Here is a 26,577-nt window from a genome sequence, read left to right as displayed (position 1 = left end):
ACATGTAACGAACCTTCTACCACCTAAGTTGGCTTTTTTAGCTGGGGGTATAACCACCCCTTTGGCTCCGGACGAGCGAAGGGCTCTTCTGGGGATGTACCATTGAAAAAGCAGTTTCAGGTGGTCCAAGCCTATTCCTTTAGGGACCTTAAAAACCGTACACAGGGATTCGAATTGAATTTGTTGTTTAACTGGGAGTCAGTGTCGCCGTTTTCTTTCTTTTGTGACAGAAACAAACTTTGGTGTCCCGGTCAGCTGTCTGGCTGCCACATTTTGCATGAGTTGGAGCCTGTTTAGGTGTTTCCTTTGGATATTTAGCTATTACAGTAGTCCACACGTGACCGGTTTAGAGATAGTATCACCACTGTTCCCTATAAGGTGCGTGCGCGCCCGCGCATCGAAGTCACCACAACTTCGCAGTGTCCTTTTTTTAAGCGCACACATACCACACAAAGCACATCCTGAGGCTGTTTGCGCAGCCGCTTTTAAAAAATCGGTAATTTCAAGTGACTCCTGCACTTGCTGCATTTCTTTTTTTTTTATAGTGGGCGGCTGCAGGACTGATTGTTAGCCTTTGAGATAGTATTCATGTTAACTGCAGCGCCCGTGTGCGCTGCAATTAACATGAATACTATCTCAAAGGCCGCAATCAGCATTGCAGCCGCGCACTATTAGGAAAACAAATGCAGCACAGCTAAAGCACGACGTGTACTTTCAGAGGATTCTTAAAGTACACGTTGTGTTTGTTGACTCTGTATTTCTTTTCTTAATAGTGCGTGGCTGCGATGCTGATTGCTGGCCTTTAAGAGAGTATTCATGTTAATTGCAGCGCTTGCGGGTGCTGCAATTAACATGAATACTACCTCAAAGGCCAGCAATCAGCCCCGCAGCCGCCCACTATTAGAACACGCATTGGCATAGCCAATAGGTCTCGCCTTTGGGACCTTATAAGTGTTTAGCCATGCAACAGTTGATGTTGTTGCACCAAGGATATTGCGCTGCAAAACTAAATACTTATAAGGTCCCAAAAGCGAGACCCATTGGCTATGCCAATGCTTGTTTACATTTGCAACCCAGTGGGTAAAACTGAGCTAGCCTGAAAGAAGGCATTTTTTGCATTTGCAACCCAGTGAGTAAAACTGAGCTAGCCTGGAAGAAGGCATTTTTTTAATTGCACGATTTGAAAATCTGTTCCTCAGTGAACCTTCTTTAGACCATCTCTTTATATGAAAATGTGCTATTAGAACAGCTAAATACAAACATACTACCTACAGTTCAGAAATGATTAAATAAAGAGAAAAAATAATTCAAACCTGTTCAAAACAAGCAGTTACATTGTTTTCAATAACATTTATTGACAACGTATTAATGTACATGGTGTTTATCCACAGAACTAATGAAAACTGAGGTAACATTTTTTTTTTGCAAGATGCAGTTTGTATAATATATATTTACTTTTTGTCCATCATACCTGAGAAAATGGCAACTAGTCTATGCTTCTCAGATAAAAAATTTACTTTTTCTTAAAAAAAAAAGTTCAATGGCAAACCAATTAGCAGTAACTTTGTCAGTATATATATAAATATATTCACTGAAAAAACCATAGGTTATAGACCATATATAGTTAGGAATTAGCATTTACAAAACCTTGAAAATTCACTGAAAAAACCATAGGTTATAGACCATATATCGTTAGGAATTAGCATTTAAAAAACCTTATTTTACCCACACAAAACCATTGAAATTCCATATATAGTTAGTTGCACTAACTATATATCGCGCACCCGCAATCCACTGCTGATGATGTCACATATTACATCATTCATGACATGGTCAGTGACATCACTGATGACATCACTGATGACATCTCAAATGACATCACTGATGACATGACTGATAACAACATCCAGTGATTTTTTGTTTCTGTAAAGTTTAAATATGTCTTACATATTGAAGAATGAGTGGATGTGTAAGTGTCTGGACGAAGGATTTAGTAGGTGCATGACTGACTGTATGACTGAGTGATTAAATGTGTCTCACTGAGTGCATGGGTTAGTGACTAAACTGTCTTAGTTTGTGCTTCATTATGTCTGTTGTTCTATAAACTGCTGCATGTGTTGATCAGTAGCTATATGAGTAACTATATGGGTTATTGATTGATTGCCCAAGTATTTGTATGGGAGACTGAGTGTGTGTGTGGCTGGCTGGGAGGTGTATGACTCTGTGCAGATCAATGTGTACTTGTATCAATGATTGTATAAGAAGGTAAGTATGTGTTAGTATATGTTTGAAAATGTAAGGTGCTCTATGTTTAACTGTATAGACAAGAAAATGGAAGTGTCATTGATTCTTTACAGGACTGACTAGGTGTGTGAGTAACTCCATGGATGAGTGGCAGACTGTGAGTGTCTGTATAGGTGTATGAGTGCATATGATAGTGTTGTAAAGATGAGTGATTGTATGTATGAATGATTGTATGGGTGAATGAGTGAAGGTGTGTGTAGACGTAGGAATCAGTGAGTGCGTATGTAGTAACTAGTATTGGTGTGTCAATGGTTCCAAAAATTATACTCTGTATTTAACACTGGGTGAAACAGAGGTTATATTAAAATGTGAGGAGATGCATTGTATTGTCACATGAATGATATCATCAGTGATGTGGTCATTGATGTCAAATGAGATGTCATCAGTGATGTCATCAGTGATGTCATTTGAGATGTCGGCCTGACAAGGTGGCACATCACCGCGCTGCGGTCTGTGAGCGCTTGAAATTTTAATTGTTGTTTGCTGACGCATTTAGCGCGTCTTTGCTTCGTTTTTGTTTCGTTTTTTTTGGTAGCATTTTTAACTGTGCGCTGCTTGGGCTCTCCCCCCCCCTCTTACTTGCACTTAATTGGAATCTCCACCACCGTTTTCGGTGGGTCCGGGTTCTGTGGGTGGGTTGTTTCCTGATCGGCGACCAGCGCCATCTTTGTTTGGGACCAGGCTGTTTTCGGCGGGCGCCATCTTGGAGCGTCCACGCGCTCCTCCCTCCATTTCCGGCGCCTACTTAAGGCACTTTTAGGTATCTGACGGCCTGACAAGGTGGCACATCACCGCGCTGCGGTCTGTGAGCGCTTGAAATTTTAATTGTTGTTTGCTGACGCATTTAGCGCGTCTTTGCTTCGTTTTTGTTTCGTTTTTTTTGGTAGCATTTTTAACTGTGCGCTGCTTGGGCTCTCCCCCCCCCTCTTACTTGCACTTAATTGGAATCTCCACCACCGTTTTCGGTGGGTCCGGGTTCTGTGGGTGGGTTGTTTCCTGATCGGCGACCAGCGCCATCTTTGTTTGGGACCAGGCTGTTTTCGGCGGGCGCCATCTTGGAGCGTCCACGCGCTCCTCCCTCCATTTCCGGCGCCTACTTAAAGTCGCTCTCTCCCGCGCAGCGGGAACGCGCAGCTGGGACGCCGTCGCATGCCGGAGTCGTGCCCGTCTGCGCCCGTCCGCGACAGGACGCGCTGGACGTGGCTGGACCCTGGCCCCCCTCCTGGTCGGTCTACTCTACATCATGCGGTGCTATACCAGAGATAGTCTGGTTGCCATTGAGAGGTCTCGACCACCTTGCCTGACACCAAGGGTTGATCCCTTAAGCGGCCCCTTATCGTGTGGCTGCGGATGCTTTACGCTGGCTGCCCCTGTAAGCAGGAGCTGCAGGGAAATACTGCGCGTGCCTCTAAGCCCGGTGCCAGGTATTAGCATTTGGAATCTTAATGCTAGGTCGCTTGTCAAGCACCATCTTGACATCAATGATCTATTAGGCAGGGAGTTGCCTGACCTATTTTGTGTAACAGAGACCTGGCTGCAGGATGCTGACACGGCCATTGTCAATCTGGCCTTCCCGCCGGAATACTCGGTATTCACCTTGAATAGGACCTCAAGAGGCGGGGGTATTGCGCTTGCCGTCAAGTCCTGTTACCCTACCACATGGCTTGGGCAAAAGATCTCGGGGTGCGAAAGCGCTTTGTTTAAGGTTGCTATCTCATCCAACTTCACCCTGTCGGGACTGGTAATTTATCGGCCCCCGGGGAGTGAAGTAACCTTCAGAGCAGCGTTACCCGAGGCTGTTAGTAATCTGGCTACGGGGTGCTCCAATTTCACCCTCATTGGAGATCTAAATCTGCACTTTAACAACTCCAGCAGCCCCTCAGTCGCCAGTTTCCTGGCCGACCTTGAGGCGTTACAGCTTACTCAGTTGGTGACGCAGCCCACACACTCAGGGGGTCACACCCTTGACCCGTTTTTTACCAATCTGACGGAAGTCTGTGTCACCAGCTACACACCTTTGGCGTGGACTGATCATTATTTGATACAGTTCCACTGCCCTATCGTGGCTAGTCCATCTAAGCCAATGGTGTGTTCTGTTCCAAGAAGACGCTGGAACAAACTTAAGCTAGATGAGTTCTTTCATCTCTTATCAGCTGACCCGCTTGACGTCTCAGGCCCTCCGGATCAGTTGTACGACAGGTTCACCGATTGGGTCTCCAGGGCCTTGGACACCCTCATCCCCTTGGTGACCCGTAAAACTGGTCCTGGCAAGGCCAGCCCTTGGTACGATGACTCTCTACGAGCCCTGAAGGTGTCTTGCAGGCGCGCAGAGCGGGCATGGCGCAAAGCCTACTCCAGCTCTAAGAAAGTCTTATATCAGGCTACAGTGAAGGTGTACCATCGGGTGGTGTGTAGAACCCGTGCCGCTTTTTATGCGACACAATTCAGGAATAGTTCGAACCCTGCAAAGGCTATCTTTAAGGTATTGAAAGACCTCACTGCCAAAAAAGTTATAACATCACACCAGAGCTCTCTGGAGCACTGTGAAAAGTTGGCAGAGTTTTTTCTGGAGAAGGTGAATGCTATTTATCGAGCCTTCCCCGTGGTCGTTCCCTCAGTGATGACATCATCTAAGCCTCCACCATCTGAGGGGCTGTGTTCTCTACCTTTGTTAAATCTAGATAGCCTAGGCATTTTGGCTCGCAAAGTGAAATCTGGGTCCCCTGAGGATCCACTTTGCCCTGAGGTGTTCAAGGACCTGGCGGCACATGACATCTCTCCGCTTTGTTCCTTGGTCAATGCGTCTCTGACATCTGGCGTTGTTCCACTTAAGTGGAAGCGAGCCATGGTACGTCCGATCCTGAAGAAACCTAGCCTGGATGGAAGCAAGCCGGAGAGCTATCGGCCTATTTCACTCTTGCCGTGGCCGGCTAAGGTGATGGAGGCACACGTAAATGCCGCTCTCTCGGAACATCTCCGTCGAGCTGATATACTCGACGCTACGCAGAATGGGTTTAGGGCAGGTCACAGCACGGAGACGGCTCTGCTTTATATGGTGGAGCACCTCCGCTCCGTGCTTGACGCGGGACAAACGGCAGCGCTGGTGCTATTAGATCTAAGCGCTGCCTTTGACACCGTCTCGCACCCTATCCTTCTGCAGCGTTTAGAGGATGCTGGTGTCTCCGGCATTGCGCTCGACTGGTTCCGGTCGTTCTTATCAAACCGGGCCTTTAGCGTGACCGTCCCACCCTTTCAGTCAAAATTCCACCCGTTGAACCTGGGCGTCCCCCAAGGCTCCTCGCTGAGTCCTACGCTGTTCAATCTGTACGTAAGGCCGCTAGCTGAGGTTGTCAAACTATGGGGTATGACCATGGTGTCATATGCCGATGACACCCAGCTAGCGGTCACGATCAGCGGGGATGCGGAGGTCGACGCTCCTAGGTTTCAACAAGGACTGAGGGCGGTCGCTAGATGGATGACGCTTAATTGTCTCCAGCTAAACGCTAGTAAGACCGAGGTGATGGTATTTGGTAGGCGACCGGAACTGTGGGGAGAGAGATGGTGGCCGGAGGAGCTGGGTTCCGCTCCCATCCCAGTCACCGAGCTTAAAAACCTCGGGGTCTGGCTGGACCCTTCCCTTACGTTTGCATGCCACACTAAACGCACGGCTGCTTGCTGCTTCGGCATTTTGCGTGGGCTTCGTCCTGTGCTAAAGTTCTTCGATGCCCCCACCCGGCAACTCATGATCCAAGCGACCGTCATCTCCAGATTGGATTATGCTAGTTCTTTGTTGGCCGGTCTGAATGTAGCTGAGATAGGGCGCCTGCAGCGGATCCAGAATGCAGCAGCAAGAGCGGTGGTGGGCCTTCCAAGATTCTGCCCCACCTCTAGCACCATTCGAGCACTGCACTGGCTCCCGGTGGCGCAGCGGATTCAGTTTAAGGTACTCTGCGTCGCCCATAAGATCTTGAAGGGGTCCCCGGCAATGATCCTTACGACCCTCATGGCCAACTATATTCCGGCACGACCCTTAAGATCGTCAGATCTCGAATTGGCCGTGGTACCGCGCTTTAAGCGAAGCAGGGCCGGTGGGCGCTCATTTCGAGTGCGGGCCGCCGCTCTGTGGAACTCCTTACCCCCGGCAATTCGCGCTATGAGCGATTTGCTCTCTTTTCGTCGTGCCTTGAAAACATTTTTATTCCCTTAGTTAGTGTGTTCTGTGCTGTTTTATTTAGTTGTGTTGTGTAGCTGCCTTGTCGGGCGCCAAGACGCTCCTTAGCTGGAGCATTTGTGCGCCTAATAAAAACCACATAACATAACATAACATAACATAACATGTCATCAGTGATGTCACTGACCATGTCATGAATGATGTAATATGTGACATCATCAGCAGTGGATTGCGGGTGCACGATATATAGTTAGTGCAACTAACTATATATGGAATTTCAATGGTTTTGTGTGGGTAAAATAAGGTTTTTTAAATGCTAATTCCTAACGATATATGGTCTATAACCTATGGTTTTTTCAGTGAATTTTCAAGGTTTTGTAAATGCTAATTCCTAACTATATATGGTCTATAACCTATGGTTTTTTCAGTGAATTTTCAAGGTTTTGTAAATGCTAATTCCTAACTATATATGGTCTATAACCTATGGTTTTTTCAGTGAATTTCAATGGTTTTTAATAGCAAATATCATAAGCTGTCGAATGTCAAGTACGTGGTAAGTAAAAACATTTTCGTGTTTATGCACACTGATCTGCTTTGAATGCTGCCCCCCCCCTCATTTCTATTAGGAGTACTCTCTCTTTGCAGATAGTGAAAGGTAGTTAACGCAGACCTTTGCCCCCGTTGTAATACGTCGTGCCTGCTTCTCTCTCCATTTGATTGATTGTTATCCAAGCATTTACTGTTTTAGAATTGGTTCTCTTTGGTTCATTCTCTATTTACAAACAAACACAGAGTCGCAATACTCTGTTTAGTCTTTGCAGATAACGAAAAATCGTGTAAAAAAACAAAAGGAATCGAGCAAAATCAGTAGGCCACTAATGGGATCTCTTTTTGACCTCGCTAAAATAGAAACATTAAGAACAACCCCTCATGACAAATACGAAACTAGTGAGATGAACTGAACTCCACACCATGATGGCTGCAATACAGCTCGGCTCCGCCACCCACCCCGCCCAAAATAACGATAAAGAGCGGCTGCCATGATTGCTCGCGGAATGGCCACGACGGAGCTACGAAATGGTGGTGCTCTCATGCTAACCCCAGCTTCAGTCTGAAACATCCAGAAACACTGTAGACTACCAATTCGATCAGTTCCGGTAGCGCCCCAATGTAACCCGGTAGAGAAGAACTAGCCCTCCCCTCTTTGACTGATGGTTCTTGTTGCCTGTCCCTTCTGTTGTCATTTAACAGAACTATTTAGCCTGCTGAAAGGGGTTGTGTTCCGACCGCTGGTTGGTGGAGACATTTTGACTATATTCTGGACCTGCGTTGTCGCGTAATGCGTCATATGACGCGCCGCGTTAGCGCATCCGGAAGTCATCCGCAGCGCGACGCGCAGCGCGTAACGTAAGCATAACAGGTCATGTGACTTGTTAATAAAACTTTTCATTGGTTCATTTTACTTTTCTTATTCTAATGATGAAAGGCTTGGTCATATGACCTAAAAATTACGCTTTTTATTACTTCCGAACATTATTTTTTCTTAAATATGTTATAATGTTCCAGGCTAATGTACTTTCCCGGAAAATTTACAACTGTCCTGCAAGTAAAATATATTCTTTTTTCGAGAAAAAGGGCGTTTCTTCGTCCCATAACGGAGCCGTTGAGCAAAAGAGGGTCGACCTGCTGTCTTAGTCGCCGATACGCCTGAATATGAGATTCTTATCGATCACTTTATGTTGCAGGAGTAGAAAACACAACAGCCCTTGACCATTTATCTTTACTGCGTTCCTGCGTATTATACCTTTTACCTTTCATGTAATTGGTCTGCTTTATTTCACTTGCCTTTTAATGATTCTAAAACAGTGACTATTATTAAAAACTTTACCAATGTATATACTACTACCATGTTTTCTTTTAAAAACCTTTATTGTGAAAATTTCATTATACAAATACGAGCCTATAACCACGTGGGCCGGCCACGGAGCAAACTGTAATCGTATATGATGAGTAGACATTTACACTGTAGAGGAACGTAACGGGCGGGCCATTAGGTTGCAAGAACTAAGGTGTCTAACAGTTGCGGAATCGGTGGACGTACATTTTATAATTAAAATACGACATGGCCAGTTACAATAAAATTATCTAGATATACATTTGCGGGCAAGTACCATGCGTGACGTTAATTCGAACTTTCAATAGTACAGTAATCAATAACACATCAGAACTTAATATCAATAGGGATGTCGAAATACTCAATCAATTCTCGTCCCCGCCCGCCATGTGCTTCAAAACTGCATACGTATCTCGTGATTTCAAGGTTCTGCAACCAGTACACAACAAGGAGTTACGAGTCCCATTTATTCCGGCGCCATTTTGGGCGAGGACGGGCAGGTCCAGGATATAGTCAAAATGTCTCTACCAACCATCGACTATGATGATGTTCATATGCTGTATTTATAGAGTAACACTCATCTGTCCACATGAAATTAATTTGCCACAATCTAAACATGTCATTTTAATCTTTCCAAAGTTCTTCTAAATATTTGGGACCGTTTCCCTTGCCTCTGATGCTGTCAGTGCCACTTCTTTGATGAATGTACTGGCAGGTCGGGGGTTCTCCTCCAAATCTCTCTTTTATGCAGCACTATAATTAATTGGTGCCACCTCTCCATATGACGATGCATGGTATAGTTACCATAACTATATTTTTTTTCGGTTCCTCTGGAGAGTACATCGTGGCAGATGAAGCGTATAACGTACCGGGCATTTACCTTTTTTTGCATGTAGAGGAAAGGAAAAAAAATCGAGCGTCCGAGTTCTAAGGTGTCCCAGGGCCATTTTAGTGGACCAGGCCCAAATCCAAAGAACAGGCCGCCATTTTGAGAGTCCTGTTGCAGCCGCCTGTCGCTGTAGCATCAAGAGCGGCCGAAACTCAGCTGAATGGCAACTGAAACGGTAAAGGGGCGCCCCACTACAGCAGACGAGCCTCCACCTAGGAAGGCCCGTTCACGCCGCCTCCCCCCCCCCCCTTCGGGCACCCCACGCCGTTATTCGGAGCAGTATTGTAGGATGGCCACACCAGTGCAGCAACTTGCTAGACACCACCTCGGTGGTAACCGAATCTCAGCGCCTTGTGGTGTCTTCTATTCAGAAAACATTGTTGTGCTGCCTTCGACCTATTCGCCGCAAGTGCGCACGCAACTCAGCTGCATAGCTTGCTAGACACCACCTCGGTGCTAACCGAATCTCAGCGCCTTGTGGTGTCTTCTATTCCAAAAAAATTGTTGCGCTGCCTTTGGCCCCATTCGCACATCGGTCCGCTACTGCCGCCATCTCACAGGCCAACGGGGCGCCCCACGCCGACTTTCAGCATTGTAGGATGGCCACACCAGTGCACCTTACTAGACACCACCTCGGTGCCATCCGGATCTTGGCATCTCAGCGCCTTGTGGTGTCTTCTATTCAGAAAATATTGTTGCGCTGCCTTTGGCCCCATTCGCACATCGGTCCGCTACTGACGCCATCTCACAGGCTAATGGGGCGCCCCACGCCGAGTTTCAGCATTGTAGGATGGCCACACCAGTACAGCAACTTGCTAGACATCACCTCGGTGCCATCCGGATCTTGGCATCTCAGCGCCTTGTGGTGTCTTCTAGTCAGAAAATATTGTTGCGCTGCCTTTGGCCCCATTCGCACATCGGTCCGCTACTGACACCATCTCACAGGCCAACAGGGCGCCCCACGCCGACTTTTACCATTGTAGGATGGCCACACCAGTGCCACAACTTGCTAGACACCACCTCGGTGCCATCCGGATCTTGGCATCTCAGCGCCTTGTGGTGTCTTCTATTCCGAAAATATTGTTGCGCTGCCTTTGGCCCCATTCGCACATCGGTCCGCTACTGACGCCATCTCACAGGCCAACGGGGCGCCCCACGCCGACTTTCAACATTGTAGGATGGCCACACCAGTGCGGCAACTTACTAGACACCACCTCGGTGCCATCCGGATCTTGGCGCGTTGTGCTGCCTTCGGCCTATTCGCACATCGGTCCGCTACTGACGCGAACTCACAGGCCAACGGGGCGCCCCACGCCGACTTTCAGCATTGTAGGATGGCCACACCAGTGCTGCAACTTGCTGGACACCACCTCGGTGCCATCCGGATCTTGGCGCGTTGTGTTGCCTTCGGCATATTCGCACATCGGTCCGCTACTGACGCCGCCTCACGTGCCAACGTATTTTCTCCGCATTTTATACCCTATGCCGCATAACAGGTCATGTGACTTGTTTATAAAACTTTTCATTGGTTCATTTTACTTTTGGTTTCCTAATGATGGAAGGCTTGATCATATGACCTAAAAATAACACTTTTCATTGGATGAAAACTTTTTTTTTTCCCAAACGATGAAAGCCCCACCTTGTTTCTGGATGTTTCACACTGAAGCTGGCGTCACCATGAAAGCACCACCATCTCGTGGCTCCGTCGTGGTCATTCCGCGAGCAATCATGGCAGCCGCTCCCCACCAGAAGCCTGCAGGAGTCGGGGGCCCCCAAAACTTTTGTTGAATCCTCAAGGCGGAGGGGACGCTTTCGAGAATGGGGTCCAAGACCTAGCAGACAAGCGTCCGATTTCCAAGGTGTCCCAGGGCCATTTCAGTGGACCAGGCCCAAAAAGAAAAAAGCCTGCCGCCATTTTGAGAGTCCTGTGGCAGCCGCCTATCGCTGCACCGCAAGAGTGGGCGCAACTCAGCTGAATTGCGGCTTTTGACACAGTGGACCAAAAGCGGACGGAATGGCAACTGAAACGGTAAAGGGGCGCCCCACTACAACAGACGAGACTCCACCTGGAGAGGCCCGTTCACGCCGCCTCCCCCCACCCCCGGGGCGCCCCACGCCGTTATTCGGAGCAGCATTGTAGGATACCAAAACCAGTGCGGCAACTTACTGGACATCACCTTGGTGCCATCGTTCTGCTGCCTTGGAACTATTCGCACAACAGTTTGCTACTGATGACCCACCCCCCGCGACGCCCCACGCCGGATGCCGAAATCAGTGCGGCACCCAGGCAACATCACCTGGGTGCCGTCCAGAAATCTGGACGTTGTGCTGCGTTGGGACTATTCGCACAGCCGACCGCTACTTCGTTGTTTTTCCCTAAAAATGTTTAAATGTTTTTACTGTTTTTGTTTTGTTGTATATATTTATGTTATTAAAGTTTTATAATCTTACTACTTTGTTGGAGTGCTATATATTTTTAATGTGACACATAATTGTAAAAACTTTGATGTACAAAGAGTCATCCCTGGAATCTTCCGCTTCAGGCTCGGTCCCCTCCCCAATCACAATACAGGATGGTTTTCAGATAGTAGGAACGCGTGTGCTGTGACGGATCTCATCGAGTGTGGGCCTTGATCTACTATAACTCCTTTGAAGAGGGGTGATTCTTTACAGCTGGGGCCATAAACTACATCTGCAGGGCTAGCTGATAGCCTAGGACCGGCCTGGACAATCGGACACAGAGGAAAAGGAGTGTCAGAGGGTGCGGTAGTGAATAGGGCGAAAGGGAGGTGTCGGGCGGGCACAGGGTGTGATTCTCAGGGAAGAGCAGCGCAGATGGAGGGAGGTTTATTACCCATGCATAAGACAGAGAACGAGGGTGACCAGTGCCTGGGGGAGATGCTTGCGAGGGTGGGGAGCCATGCTAAGGATCGACAGCGTGCAGAGAGGGGGTCTGGTCAAGGCATCTAAAATGACTGCCGTGCACGACAAAAGTGTGGCATTTGAAAAAAGGCAAGATGGCGCAGACAATGTTTTTCAACACTTCCTGATTTCCTTCGAATCGAACGTTAACAGACGTTGGGGCATATTACCAAAGTTAAGCGATATTTATCCCTAACGATGCTTAGCAACGAATTTTTTACCGCTAAGCATCGTCAGAAATTATCGCAGATAAACCTTGCTATTATCAAGGTTTATCGCAAATGCCATAAAAAACGACCGCAATGCATTAATATCGCTGAAAACTCAGCGATATTCATGCATTACCGAGCTAATGCTCTTAGCCATGTTATCCACCTCCCATTGGATAACATGGCTAAGAACTGCTCAGGGCAGTTGGTAGCTTTTGGAGATATTCGCGCTTAGCGCGAATATCTCCAAAAGTTGGTAATAGGAGATAGCGATGTTAGCGACTGTTTCCAGTCGCTAACATCTTGGCATGCCCACTTTGCATGTCATTAGTGATAAATATCACTGACATGCAAAGTGGGGCCCAAGATGGTCGCTATCTCCTACTAGCGGTCGCTAACTGGTGTTAGCAACAGCTAGGTAATACAGAGATAATTTTATCTCCGCGAAGCGGAGCGCTGTTACAGATATATATCTTTTTTTGAACGTTAATTTCTCAAAATCCACTGAAGCACATATATTGAGACCTAGCAAAGGCACATCGAGCTACCAGTCCCTACAATTTTGCCAAGTTTCGTGCAAATCCATTCAGCCGTTCGATTATTATTATTATTATTTTTTTTGCCCTGCGGGGCCCTTTTAAAACCTCCACATCAAACCTAGGGGGTCAGGGAGGATCTACTATGCCCCCTTATGGTCATTTGCCCCTTCGCTTTGGCCTCCTCTTGTCTCTCGATCCTACCGAGAGACAAGATGGCGGCCGCTACGGACTGTTTGGAATGTTTACAGACGCCGGAGAACCAATCAGCTTCGCAAAGCTCCGTTACGCGAAAAGTACGCGAAGCGGAGCGCTGTTACAGATATATATCTTTTTTTGAACGTTAATTTCTCAAAATCCACTGGAGCACATATATTGAGACCTAGCAAAGGCACATCGGGCTACCAGTCCCTACAATTTTGCCAAGTTTCGTGCAAATCCATTCAGCCGTTCGATTATTATTATTATTTTTTTTTTTGCCCCGCGGGGCCCTTTTAAAAACTCCACATCAAACCTAGAGGGTCAGGGAGGATCTACTATGCCCCCTTATGGTCATTTGCCCCTTCGCTTTGGCCTCCTCTTGTCTCTCGATCCTACCGAGAGACAAGATGGCGGCCGCTACGGACTGTTTGGAATGTTTACAGACGCCGGAGAACCAATCAGCTTCGCTTCACAAAGCTCCGTAACGCGTAAAGTCCGCGAACCGGAGCGCTGCCTGGTCCGCTGTTGCAGATATATATCTTTTTTTGAACGTTAATTTCTCAAAATCCACTGGAGCACATATATTGAGACCTAGCAAAGGCACATCGGGCTACCAGTCCCTACAATTTTGCCAAGTTTCGTGCAAATCCACTCAGCCGTTCGGGCTAAAAGTGAGGCCAACCGCCCTATGGAAAACTCAATGTTAAAAACACGTTTTGGGACCCCCCTTTTTTCTCGGCCCCCCCTTGACGAACCCCCCCCCAAATTTTCAGGGGCTGCTCAGAAACAAAATGTTCCATTTTCCTGAAAATTTCAGCCAATTCCGTCCACAAACGCCAAACTTATTAGACATAGAATTTTCAAAAATCCCATAGAGAAAAAATCCTAACTATATATACCTACTGGCGACCGCCAGTAGGTAATATATATATATATATATATGTATATATATATATATATATATATATATATATATATATATATATATATATACATATATATATATATATACAGATAAAAATGTATTAGTTATTAGTTCTAAATATTATACATACAAATTATCTATATTCTTCAACCTATTTCTAGTAATCAAAAAATGATATACAGTATGTTAATATTCATGTTAGTCACAGCTCCTGTGCAGAATAAATGCAAAGTGTATGGAACAGATTTAAAACAGTCTAGATTTAAGTGGAAAGGGAGGGCGTGTCAATTTTCTGCATTTCTCGAAGGAATTATGGAAAAAACAAAGTATCAAAACATGTCTTTCCTGCAATGGGGTTGTTGACATTTGCCAAATAGCACAACATGAAAAGTAGCAATAAAATGCTGTAACTGTATAACTGATACTATTATTGTATTATGATGACCTATTTGCTACCGATCAAAAAACAGCAAATTTGTGAGAATAGGCGGGATTAAACTGGCAACAGCCCCTCATTTCTTAGCAGATGACGATCCCTGAAAAGCGCCTTCCTTCCCCGAGGTCTTTTTACTGTGTTCTTCTGTCTCTGCCAATGTGCACACGGGAGAAGAGCCATGTTTAATGCCGTAGTTAATCCGACGCAATTTTTACATTTGGATGTTCATTTGAAATATAACGTGATGGAAGTTGTGGGGCAAGGGAATTGCAAAGATACATGACTTTTCTGTTTCTAGTACGCCCCGCCCCCCACAATTGACCATTGTAGTTTCAGCGCAGTCCCTAAATCTGGAGTAGGTGTTCGCGGCCAGTACGTATATTTGATGTGCTCATGGTAAAGTGATTAAAATCCACCCCCAAATTCATAACTGCTTCGTACACGGGCGCTGCAATTAACATGAATACTACCTCAAAGGGCCACAATCAGCCGCTCACTATTAGGAAAAGGAATGCAACAAATCTGAAGAACAACGGCCTGTGCTTCATAGCTGCCGTAGCAGCTGCTAATTGGAAAAGTTGATACAGAATATATACCATTTTAAATATGCAGATGTAATTTTCTGCTTGTAGTGAGAAACATTTTTGCGTGTAGACGTAATGTTAATGGTTGTACTGCAATGGTTTTAATTAACCATGCAAATAAAAATTACTTACTTACTCATAGCTGCCAAGGTTTCAGATTGCCTTGTGTGACATTACTTTCAGGTGTTCGGATATGAATTGTTGAGTTTTTGGCTATCAGCTGATGTGGGACTCAGTCATTCTATGTCCGACATCCCACACAGGGGTGCAAAACGATTTTGCAAGTGAGGGTGGCAATAGGGCTGTTGGATTAATTTCAGGCTAGAAGTAAGCTTGGTGCTTCCGTTGGCTGGGGGGTTGACGAAGCAGAACGTCAGTAGAAGAAACCCATGATAGAGGCATTCGTCTTATCTCATTGGATCTATAGGTAGTCTAAAACGATGTAACAGAGTTTAGCAGCCCGGGTTTTTAAAAATTGACCACTACACACTACCGCTAAGCAAAAGTTTGGAGTGGTATTTGGTGAGGTACCCACACATGCGGTCTGGTTCCTGGCGCACATAGCCTTGGCTTCAGTGCACAGAGACCTTACACTGCGCACACAGAGGAAAACAATTAGAGGGAACATTGGTTATCACTATCCTTTGACTGCTGGTTAAAAGGAAATTATTTTCCTTATCATTCTAAGGAGATGGAAACTAGCAGAGGCAACCGCATTTACCTGGTCCCCGAAGGAAAGTTTGTTGTCAAGTATGACCCCCAAGTTTTTTGCTTTCCTAGTTGGCTCAGGGAGAGTCCCGAGTTCTTCTGGCAACCAATCTGGCGTCCAAAAGTTAGCATTGTTGCCAAAAATGAGGACCTCCGTTTTACTGGAATTTAACTTCAGATAGTTCGTGGTCATCTTTCTTGTTTGCCGCTGCTGAGGCAGAGACACACGCATGCCTACAGGCCAAAATCTGACTTTTATTTTTTTCAATTAATGTATACCTGAGTTTCTCCCTTGATGCAGCAGATAACAGTGTGACATTTGAAACATATACGATTTTGAGATTTCTTTTGGTAGATGTTAATAAATAATTTTTTGATACAGAATTATCAAGGACGGCCTAAATCAGTCAGGTCTCACAGCAAACACATATCTGCTGCCTGGGACTGCCTTGGCATTCATGAATGTGCTTGTTAGCGGTGACCTTGTGTTAACAATTCCTTAGAAAGGCCTCATTAGAATTGTCCACATTGCCCTGTCCAGGAAAACTCTGTAGCCTGATTCACCCAGACCAGGGATCCTTGGGCTCACTGGACCCCAGGAGGTCCTTCTGGCTGCTAGCCAAGATGGTGGCCAATCCCACTGCTCTGCTGCTCTCTATGGTTTCATCTTCATGTGTAGAGAAGGCAAGAGCATAAGGCTGAGGACCACTTGCCAACCACCAGAGGCCTCTGCCATTTTGCGAGTTTCTACAGCCTGAAAGCCACTAGCTCAGGACTTAAGCGGTATTTTTTTATTTTTACTCCGGACTTACGTACTTTGGAAATGAACAAACTCTAACAAAAAACGGCGCCTTGACTGTTTAGTGCTACGCTCAGATCCACTGATTTTGGGACAGTTCTAGATTTTGATGCCTTTCCTCTGACAAAGCCGCTAAATGAGAACCGAGCAAAGTATCAACCATCAAGAGGAATTTTCTACTGGTGGCAGCTTCTCCACGATGAGTGTTTTTGAAGGATAACGTCTTATGGGATCAGCAAACGATATCTCAGTATCCACACATTGTATCTGTCTCTGGTCTTCAGGATGGTTTGTGCAGCATATGGCTGTCTCTGATGGGAGAGTGGCTTAAGATTTAGGGAACATAAAGACAGGCCATTGTACTCCAAAGCCCCTGTTTGGCACCTGGCATCGCTTGAGTGTGAGTCGTGTCACCGAGTATTCAAATGGTGGACGATGCCTGGAAATCCAAGGTAACTCCCACGGTCCACATTATTAGGATGGAAGTGGATGTTGAGCCGGTTTTATGTGTTGGACAGACCTTTTGGGGCTACTTGAAGATGCTGAGCCTGTCTTCTGAGCAATACATCAAGAACTTTTACTGGTGGAGTCTCCATATTAGGGTCAAGCAATAGGGAAGAAGAATTTGACGGCCATATCAGAATAAAGTGCCATAGAGCAGCCACTTGCTAAAGAGGAGTTTGGGCAGATTAAGTTGATAATAAAGAGTGTGTGAGGCACATAGAATGCTAATTTGTGGTTTACATGGTATAATTTGGCACACAACTGGAAAAAGCTTCTCTAAAACTGTGTTAGGGAGATAAGAGGAGTTCGGGTAATAGAATAGCTAGCTGTACAGGTGCTATTGATAGAAAAAGGAAAGATTGACGGATGCCAAATTTCAGCACATAGGAAATGTGCAAAGTTATAAAGGGGAAGAAGAAAGGTTAAATTGTACAGCAAATGATTACATGCCTTCAACAGTTTTTTAATTGTATTTCCTCACTTTTGATTTCTTTATTTTTAATTCTGTTATGTAAATACTCCCATTATCTGGCTCAGGTGAGCTTTAATCCCAGCTGACCAGATCAATCTGATTGGACAGCGGTGGTGGGCAACGGATGCAGCGTCACGCTCAATTTAATATCCTCTGAGCCACCCTGGTACTGTAGACCCCGCGATGCTCCTACAACGGCTTTGTATCTGGGACGGGTCACAGAGGCTGTATGAATTCTTTGCCACTTCATACCCGATAGGAGTTGTAAGGTCCAGATTGGTCCATTTCAGGAGAACATTGGATGCATGCAGGCTGTTTTCAGCTGAATGCTTCCAAGATAAAAGACTGAATTCAGAAAATCTTCCCCAATATTTCATGATCAGGGCCCTCGCTTTTGGAGATAATTAACCCTTTGAGAGTGCAAGGCTAGGTGTGCTGTTGAGTGCACTCTGCTGACATCACCCTCTGCTCCCAGGATCAGCAACGCTGTCACAAGCTGCTCCTTCCAAGTACAGTTCCTTCAGGTTGCTTTAGTTTTTTTCCCTATGTTACATCAATTGTTGTGAGTGATTACTTATTTCAATCCCATCTACACCTGCCTACAATTGATTTACCTTCTTGGGCTTTCGGTGACTCAAAATCTGCCACTGCAGCTATCACAGGTGTCCAGGCCTGAGAGGAGATACTCTTGATTCCATAGTTAAACAGTCGGGGGTCAGCAATAGGCAAAGATATCGCTCTAAGGTCTATCACAAGTACAAATCAGTTAAGGCAGGTAATCTGGCACAGTGCATAAGGTAGGGAAAAACCACCAGATATCCACGTTTGTGGCCAGCAGACCACTAATGCTATACATACAAATCCTTTGCACACGGTCAAAAGTGAATCCATAAAGTTAGATTAAATAGCATAATGATGCTTGTCTTTATATTTTCAGATGTCTTTAATTCAAGATCTTTAAGCCTTTTTAGCCCACACATGTTTCATCGCTGTTACAGGGGATTACCTCGCAACTTCTTCAGGGCAGAGGTCAATTTCAAGTAGTCTCTTAGTTCTGGTGATAATTCCAACCCGGAAAGGGTTCCTATAAGTACTGCTCCTGAAGAGGTAGACCAATTAGTCTTGTGTCTGGAAAGCTAAATATGTTTCCAAACGTAAGCAGTCTGCTGATTTGCACTGCGAAGAAGCCACGGCCTGGAGATTCGAAGGGTTCTACCCAATATTGCCGGATGCGGCACCTCTTCTAAAAGAAACTCCCTTATATTTGGAAGTATATTTAGCAGATGTGGGATTTTCCTTTAACAGCAGAGGAATGACAGATGTCATATCTAAATTTGCATAGCTTTTTGACAATTTTAAGATTACAATTATAGACATTCGATCAATAAATAATATGAAAGTGAATCTAGTTAAAGTCCACCTGCATAAATAAATATTTGAGTGAGTCATATCTGTACTGTAATGTAATGTAAATGTAATGTAATGGAAAAGCGTTCTTGTATAGCGCAACTATCACTCACAGGAGCATCTTGGTGCTGTTACGGAAAACCAGAGATGGAAACAGAGCTGGTTTACTGCTACTAATAGAAAAAAGGGCATTCAAATCAGAGTTTTACAAAGTATGTCTGGTGCACTATACATCCAGGTTTTAAGTGCCTTCTTAAATACAGACTCAGATGCAATCTGGCAAAGCTGAGGTGGAAGTTTATTCCATGCCTTAGAGCCTATTTCCGCAATTGATTTTTCTCCCTTTGACACCAATCTGAAAGTTGGAATGATCAGCAGATTTGCGTTGGATGATCTTACGCTACGGGGGGGAACGTAGCGCTTAAAGCCAGTTTGAAGGTATTGGGGGCCTTGTAAGTGAAAGGCCTTGAAAGTAATGATAAGGACCTTAAACAGAACACATTTGTGAATTGGCAGCCAGTGCAAGATGTCTAATGCCTCTGAGGCTGATGATCTCCTGAGCCACTTCAATACCAGCCGTGCAGCCGCATGCTGGACCATCTGGAGCTTGTGCATAACTGCTCTGTTGGTTCCTGCATAGAGGCTGTTACAATAGTCCAGCCTAGATGTAATAAGGGCAACAGCAACAGTTTGCCTGGCTGAGTAGGGGAGCACGTCGAAGAATTTCTTTAGACTTTTTATGATATGGAAACATGTGCCCGCAGCTGCCAGGGATTGTTGTTTAAAGGATAGGGTAGTGTCAAATGTTATTCCCAAGTTCCTAGCTGCATTTGTTGTATTCGGAGAGGGGGTGAAATTTTCTGGCCACCAAAGTTTAGGCACGAAGGTGTTTTGTTGGCCAAATGGCAGGATCTCTGTTTTTTCCGAGTTGCAACTCAGATGGTTGTTATTCATCAATTCGAAGGTTGCTGTGAGGCATTGTCTGAGATTTTCTTCTGCCTCAGTCATGTCACTGTCCAGGACCAAGATAAGCTGCGTATCATCCGCATATGAGATGGTATTGATCTTGAAGGACGATATTAGCTTGATCAGAGGGGACATATATGCATTGAAAAGGGTCGGGCTTAGGCTCGATCCCTGAGGTACCCCTGATATGAGTGCTTTTTCTTCTTAGTTGTATTATCCTAGCGTGATCACTTGGCGTCGATCTTGCAGAAAGTTATGAATCCACTCTAGAACATTAGGGTTTCCGTTGTATATCAGTCGGGTGTTGGGCTCTAAAACCTTATTGATTAGAGTGCCATACATTTGTTCCCTCTAGAAAAGTAGTGAGTTGGCTATTAACACATTTTTCAGTTAGCTTACACAGGGTAGGTGAGAGCGAGATGGGTCGTAGGTTAGAGAGGGTCATAGGATCGGCCAGTTGTCTTTTTTGGAGAGGTTTTACTGCCGCAAGTTTCCATTCTGTTGGGATCATGGCTGTGAGAAGCGAGGAGTTTATTATATTATTAATAAATGGGATTTACAATATCAATGAGGGCGTGTAGTAGAGTAGGGGGGCAGGGGTCGAAAGGAGAGCTTGGTTTGATGGACAAGATCGCCAGACGTGATTCCTCCAAGGTGATGGGCTGCAAAGTTTTCATACAAGCTGTGTCTGTGCCTGCAGAGGTTCCCTTATTTATGGTGAAGGGAGAAGGAAAGGGGAAATATTTTAAGAGTGTCAAAACTTTTTCTTCAAAGTAGTCTGCTATGTTATTACAGAGGCTCCAGGAGGAAGGGTTCTCTTGGAGTAAGCTATTCGGATTTGTAAACAAACTAACTATTTTAAAGGTCTATTTCTGTGTGAGATGTGCTTTTGTGACTGGGGCTCTATATTCCCTCTGGGATGTACGTTGTTACAACGCATGCTTTTACCACGCATGCTTTTACAACGCAGGTTTTTCAACGCAAGTCGTTACAACGACTTGCGTTGGGCGCTGGATAGTGAATAGTTTAATTTACTATTCCAACTCCACTCCACGTGGATAGTAGGGAAGGTGTTGGATAGTAAATTAAACTATTACCTATCCTAGAGCGCCCCCAGCGCAATTTGTTGTAATGACTTGCGTTGAAAAACCTGCGTTGTAAAGGCACTGCGTGGTAAAAGTTGCGTCGTAAAGGATGTTTCCCTCCCTCTGTGATCCTGAGGTCTGTGAGGTCTGTGCAGTTCGTAAGATGGGTTGTGTCCTGTTCACCAGTGATGTTCTGAGAGCTGTGATTTTTGAGTGTCTAGTTAAAGGTATAATCTTTTCTTCCAGATGTGAGAATGCGAAGTTTCGGGAACCAGAAAAGATCATTCATGAGCCCAGAGAACCCTGGTGGAATTATAAAGGTAAAGGTATCTCTGAGTCTTCTTTTAGTGGTAGTAGTTTTAGTAGTAGTACATTGTCTCTTAGCAGTTTCATGTGTCTCATTTACAAGCGCAAAGAGTAAAACACAGCACAGAGCCATATGTACTAGGATTAGCCTACGGCTGCTGTGATCCTCTGCACTTTTGCTGCCTTACGCCACGCACAGCCCGTATCATGGTGTAGAAGTGAGTGTGCGCTGTCTAGCATTGGATTTGTACTGAAAGCAAACCTTTCCAGCTCGTATTCCTATGCGAGGCAGACTCAGAAGGGTTGAATGCATTGGGTGCAGGCTGTACACTTCAATACACACGCAATGCGTGGTTTACAATGAGAAATGAACACACGTCTCCTTCTTACGTCTCTTTCAAGCAGGTGTTATTTTTTAACACAAACCCTGGTCTGTCTGTCTGAGTTGATTGTGCTTTGCGTCAAAACCTATGGGTGTTTCCACTGATCTGCCCAAGTAATGCCCCAGTAACGCTTCCTTGATGCAAATTGACACAAAGTGCGTTTAGCGTTGAGAAAAGGGCCCCTTCCAGAGCAAAGTGCCTTTCGAGCTGGAAAGCATCACTCTGCATTACCTTGTGTCACTTTCCTACGACTGCCTTGACTTTGCAGGGACTGCATATACATGAAAAGACACTCCTTGGTTAGATTTTACCCTGAGGAGACAGCCAGAAGTTTGTTTATCTTCTCCCCTGTCACAAGTCTAAATGAAGGGCTCTTTGTGCGTCAGCATCACTGCCAGCCGGTCCCACGTCACACGTGAATCCTTCAGGTAGTCCTGGCTTTTTAGCCAACAGCATGTTGCGTCTGAGACTGGCAGTTCTGCTTGTAAGATGGCACCGCTCCTGCGAGCACGCGCTGAAGCCTGGCCTGACTGAACATGTCACATTTGACATGGATCCGCCTGTCAGGCGTATGTTAACAGCATGTCGTTGGCATTTCTGGAGCTCTCTGGGTTGGTAATGGGTGTGTATACTCACCATGTGTGAGCAGGGCATAAAGTGTGTGAACCGAGGACAATCCATGGGGCTGCAGGATCTGGCACCTCAGCCAATCACGTTGAAGCTGCACCTGGTCCTGACCTAAAACTCTGAGAGACAACTAAGATGGGCTAAGAGTGGAGCGGTGTGGCGCAGCGGCCAGGGCAGCTGACTTCGGAGCACAGGATTCACTGTTCGATCCCCGGCTCTGGCGGCAGCTCAGCTCAGCACCATGTCACTCTGGCCAATAGCTCTCTTAATTTTCAGGACGGCCCCCAGCGCCTTGAGACCCGTAAGGGTAAGTAGTTAGCGCTTTACAAATACAGATTTTTACAATGAGGGAACTCAGAATACCAGGAATTCATTTTGCATCATGGACAGTCAGTGACTATCAACAGGATAGCAGTTGGACAGAACTCCTTCGAATGATACCAGAGAGCTGCCACCCTTGCTGGTGACAGCGGGGTTGTTGAGGTGAGTACTCGAGCACAAGAGGGCTGCCGGGGGCATGTAGTCAGGGCCTTGAACTTATACCTCGGTGAAGGGCCACATTTGTGGCAAAGGATGGATTATGTGGCAAGTGTGGCAAAATCATTTTAGCAATTAAGGCTATTTGTCCATCGCTATGTTCCTAGCAGGTGGCTCCGGTCTGCAGATAAGAATCTGATAACTGTACCGAGATTTAAGAAGGTCAAATGGGGAGGTAGAGCTGTTTCCACTGTTGCTGCTAAACTGTGGAACTCCCTCCCGGAATAACTCTCGAGCCAGGCGTCTCTTTCTCTTTTCCGTAAAGCCTTAAAGGCCTGGCTTTATTCACAGCCCTCGGTATAAGCATGTTTTTTTCTGTCTGCACCCTTATGCTCCGCTTACAGCGCCTTGACGCCCTTGGGCTAAGTTCGCGCTCTACAAGTCCAATATTCATTCATTCATTCATCCACGTGGAGCATCTTCCACTGCAATCCTTTGGCTTCTGTATTAAGTATTACCTGCTGGTTAAAATTCACTGCTTTATGAACTAGACACAGACTGTATCCTTTGGATTGTCTGACATGGGCCACCATATTCCCTGGAGCTTTGTGGTGAGGGCAGGGAGTATCTGTAACAGGCTTGCCTGTTCAAAGAGGCTGGTGACCTGTTCCTCTAAATGCCTTAAATGTCCTCAGGAGTCAAAATCCACACAGATATAAATTGTTCTCTGTGTCAAATGTTATATGGTGTCATTCCTGTGAGGTAACTTCCTGTGAGGTCATTGTTATGCTAATTAGTAATACTGAAACCTGGAAAAACCCATCTATTTTGAGGCATGTAATGATTACAATATGTATACCCAGCTTAGCTTCCCGGCTTTGAAGTCACTTTTCTCCACTTTTCATTTCTTCTTATGCACCACAATACTCATTATACACAGAGTACCTTTGTTGAACAACACATCTATGTTTATTTCCTTTCACTTACACGTCCTGTTTGTCAGGCTAAGGTTATTCCCAAATCACTGACAAGTTCATGTTACTTACTTTTCTGTCTTGCTAATTAATACGTTGTTGGATTTAAAGCTTTTTGGTTCATCAAGTAAAGACGTGCGTACTTAGGCTTTCTTAAAGTTGCACCAAAATATTGGCCCATTATCGAAAGTACCTACTATAGCCTTATAGCCCGCCGTAGCGGGCTATACCGGCTATTAAAGGCCCGCTGAATCGTTAAAGGCCCGAGCCGAAGGCGAGGGACTTTAACGAAACAGCGGGACTTTAATAGCCGTATAGCCCTGCTACGAAGGGCTATAAGGCTATTAGAACATTCTGCCACTAGAGGACAGAATGTTCTAACAAATTAAACAAAGGGTTCTCGAAGCTCGAGGGGATATAAATCCCCTCGAATTTCGAGAAGCCTTTGTAGAACATTTGAATGTTGCTCTGCGGGCCCGTAGAAGCAGGGAGCACTCCATTGTCTGCAATGGAGCTCCCAACATTCCAATGTTCTAATATGCATTTAAATTCACCACTTACAATGCAAACTTCATCTTCTGAAACCTTTTGATTATTAACTCTACTTTGAGGGTACAGTTTAACTCCACTAATGCAGCCTAGACAACAAATAGGCCCTAGTCCCAGGTTCAGTATTGTTGTGAGTTAAAAGGCAGCCTTCCTTCTAGGGCAGCTGAGATCAACACACACAAAGCCACTAAACTATTACCTGACTGCCCTTATAAGGAATTACGCAAAGTGAATCAAGATAAAGTTGGTGCCAAAGTGATTTGCTAACACAGGGTGGTCTAGGATGACAGGCTACTGTATAATGAACCCATGGATGCCGAATCCTGAGCCAGCAAGTGGTTGGCAGTTTTACAAACACACAAAAACCTTCTTTGTCAAGAGTGCATTATGTAGCATTAGCAGGGTACCTGGGACAAGACAAGCAAGGACAGGTTAGAACATTTGTTTAACCAGGTTTGGACTAAGAGAATTCACAGAACCTGCCCAATGTAAGAGTGTGACATGTGTGAGGCCAAACCAAGGCATCATTGGGACCTCTAACAATAGTTATTGTGCCATTTGAGAAGGTGGGCATAGGCATAGTAGATCCATCCTCTGCTTCAGGCTACACGTATAGTTTGGTTGTGGCGGAACATGCCACCAGGTATCCACAGGCAGTAGCCCAGAGGAGCATGATTGCACAGGAGTGAGGAGGTTCCTGTCTGCAATCTTATCCAGGGTCGGATTCTCCAAGGCTGATCTGTCCAACAGTGGACACATTTCATCTCCTCATATAAGAAGGTGATGCGGGAGTAAGCTGGTGTAAATGACCACTTCTCCACTGCATACCATCCAAAAGGCAAGGGATGGTGGGACTCTTTAGCAAGACCCTAAAGCGCATGATAGAAACTCTTCCCGAGATCTTCAGGAGGAAGCAGGATCCCTGGCTGCCAAATCTGGTAGACGCCTTCAATCAATCATACCATTTGTATCGCGCACTACTCACCCGGAAGGGTCTCAAGGTGCTTGGGGGAAGGGTTCTGGCATTGCTCGAACAGCCAGGTCTTGAGTTGTCTCCTGAAGGCGAGATGGTCCTGGGTCAGCCGAAGGTGGATGGGGAGGGAGTTCCATGTCTTGGCCGCCAGGTAGGAGAAGGATCTGCCTCCGGCGTTGGCTCTTCGGATGCGTGGTACGGCAGCGAGGGCGAGGCTAGTAGAACGTAGCTGACGGGTGGGCGTGTAGATGGTCAGGCGGTCGTTGAGGTACTTGGGGCCCAGGTCGTGGAGAGACTTGTGTGCGTGGGTGAGGAGCCTGAACGTGATCCTCTTGCTGACGGGGAGCCAGTGCAGGTCCCTCAGGTGGCCGGAGATGTGGCTGCGTCGGGGGATGTCCAGGATGAGTCGGGCGGAGGCGTTCTGGATGCGTTGGAGTCTTTTCTGTAGCTTGGCTGTGGTTCCGGCGTAGAGGGCGTTTCCGTAGTCCAGTCGGCTGGTGACGAGTGCCTGGGTGACAGTCTTCCTGGTTTCGGTCGGGATCCAGCGGAAGATCTTGCGGAGCATACGCAGGGTGTTGAAGCACGATGAGGAGTGTAGTAAATCAATGTAGATCCAAGCAGGTTGAGACTTGTCAGGAATAGATTTAATCACAGCACAGGTTATACAGCTTAACACCATCTGGCGAAGCATCAACTGACTCACCTATGATTCTTAACTGGATTCATAACATAGGAACAGACTGGGAATTCTAAGTGATAGACAGAGAAAGAAGACTAAAAACATTAAAGCTATTTACAACATATCTCCCTCCCTTCAACCCAAAAGAAATTCCCTCCCATAAACCCATAAAGGAAACGAAAACAGTTATTGGATATAATCACTCAGATAGGTAGGAGGGCGACGAAATCTAACATTCCTAGAAGCAGTCTCATTTGAAGAAACAGGTTCATTGAAAAGCAAAGGTGTAGAGGATGACACAGTATCACCAGAGCAAGAAGGTGTAGAAATTGGGACTGCCACATCATTAACAGCAAACGAAGAAAAAGAAGTATCACCACTACCTACCTCCCCCCTTTCACCGGTTTGTGAACCGGAAATCCCATCACAATGAGTAGACAACATGTAACCATTGTTAGAAGGAGTAGAAGAAGGTAGAGTAATTTTCACATCAAGCTCACAAAGCCTCTTATACAAAGCTACCCTCCTAAAATTCCACCACTCGCCATTGTCAAGGAGAACACTGTGAGAAGAAACATGTTTGACTGAAAAAGGACC

At 45.8% G+C, this 26,577-nt stretch overlaps 1 protein-coding gene across 2 annotated transcripts in view; it reads left to right on the top strand.

The window, feature by feature from the left end:
• The window catches only part of LOC144821550 (E3 ubiquitin-protein ligase TRIM7-like), a 249,905-nt gene that overhangs the window by 39,139 nt on the left and 184,189 nt on the right, over positions 1-26,577 (top strand). For both annotated transcript variants that reach the window (XR_013608380.1, XM_078678725.1), the window contains exon 5: positions 21,259-21,332. Coding sequence is in view for 1 of the 2 variants with exons in the window: in XM_078678725.1 (XP_078534851.1) it covers positions 21,259-21,332 (74 nt within the window). In the remaining variant the exon portion in view is untranslated. The remainder of the gene's footprint in view (positions 1-21,258; positions 21,333-26,577) is intronic.

The sequence above is a fragment of the Lissotriton helveticus genome, chromosome 2_2 (genome assembly GCF_964261635.1).
Source record: "Lissotriton helveticus chromosome 2_2, aLisHel1.1, whole genome shotgun sequence".
Lineage (NCBI taxonomy): Eukaryota > Metazoa > Chordata > Amphibia > Caudata > Salamandridae > Lissotriton > Lissotriton helveticus.
This window is presented reverse-complemented; position numbering and strand designations above follow the sequence as displayed.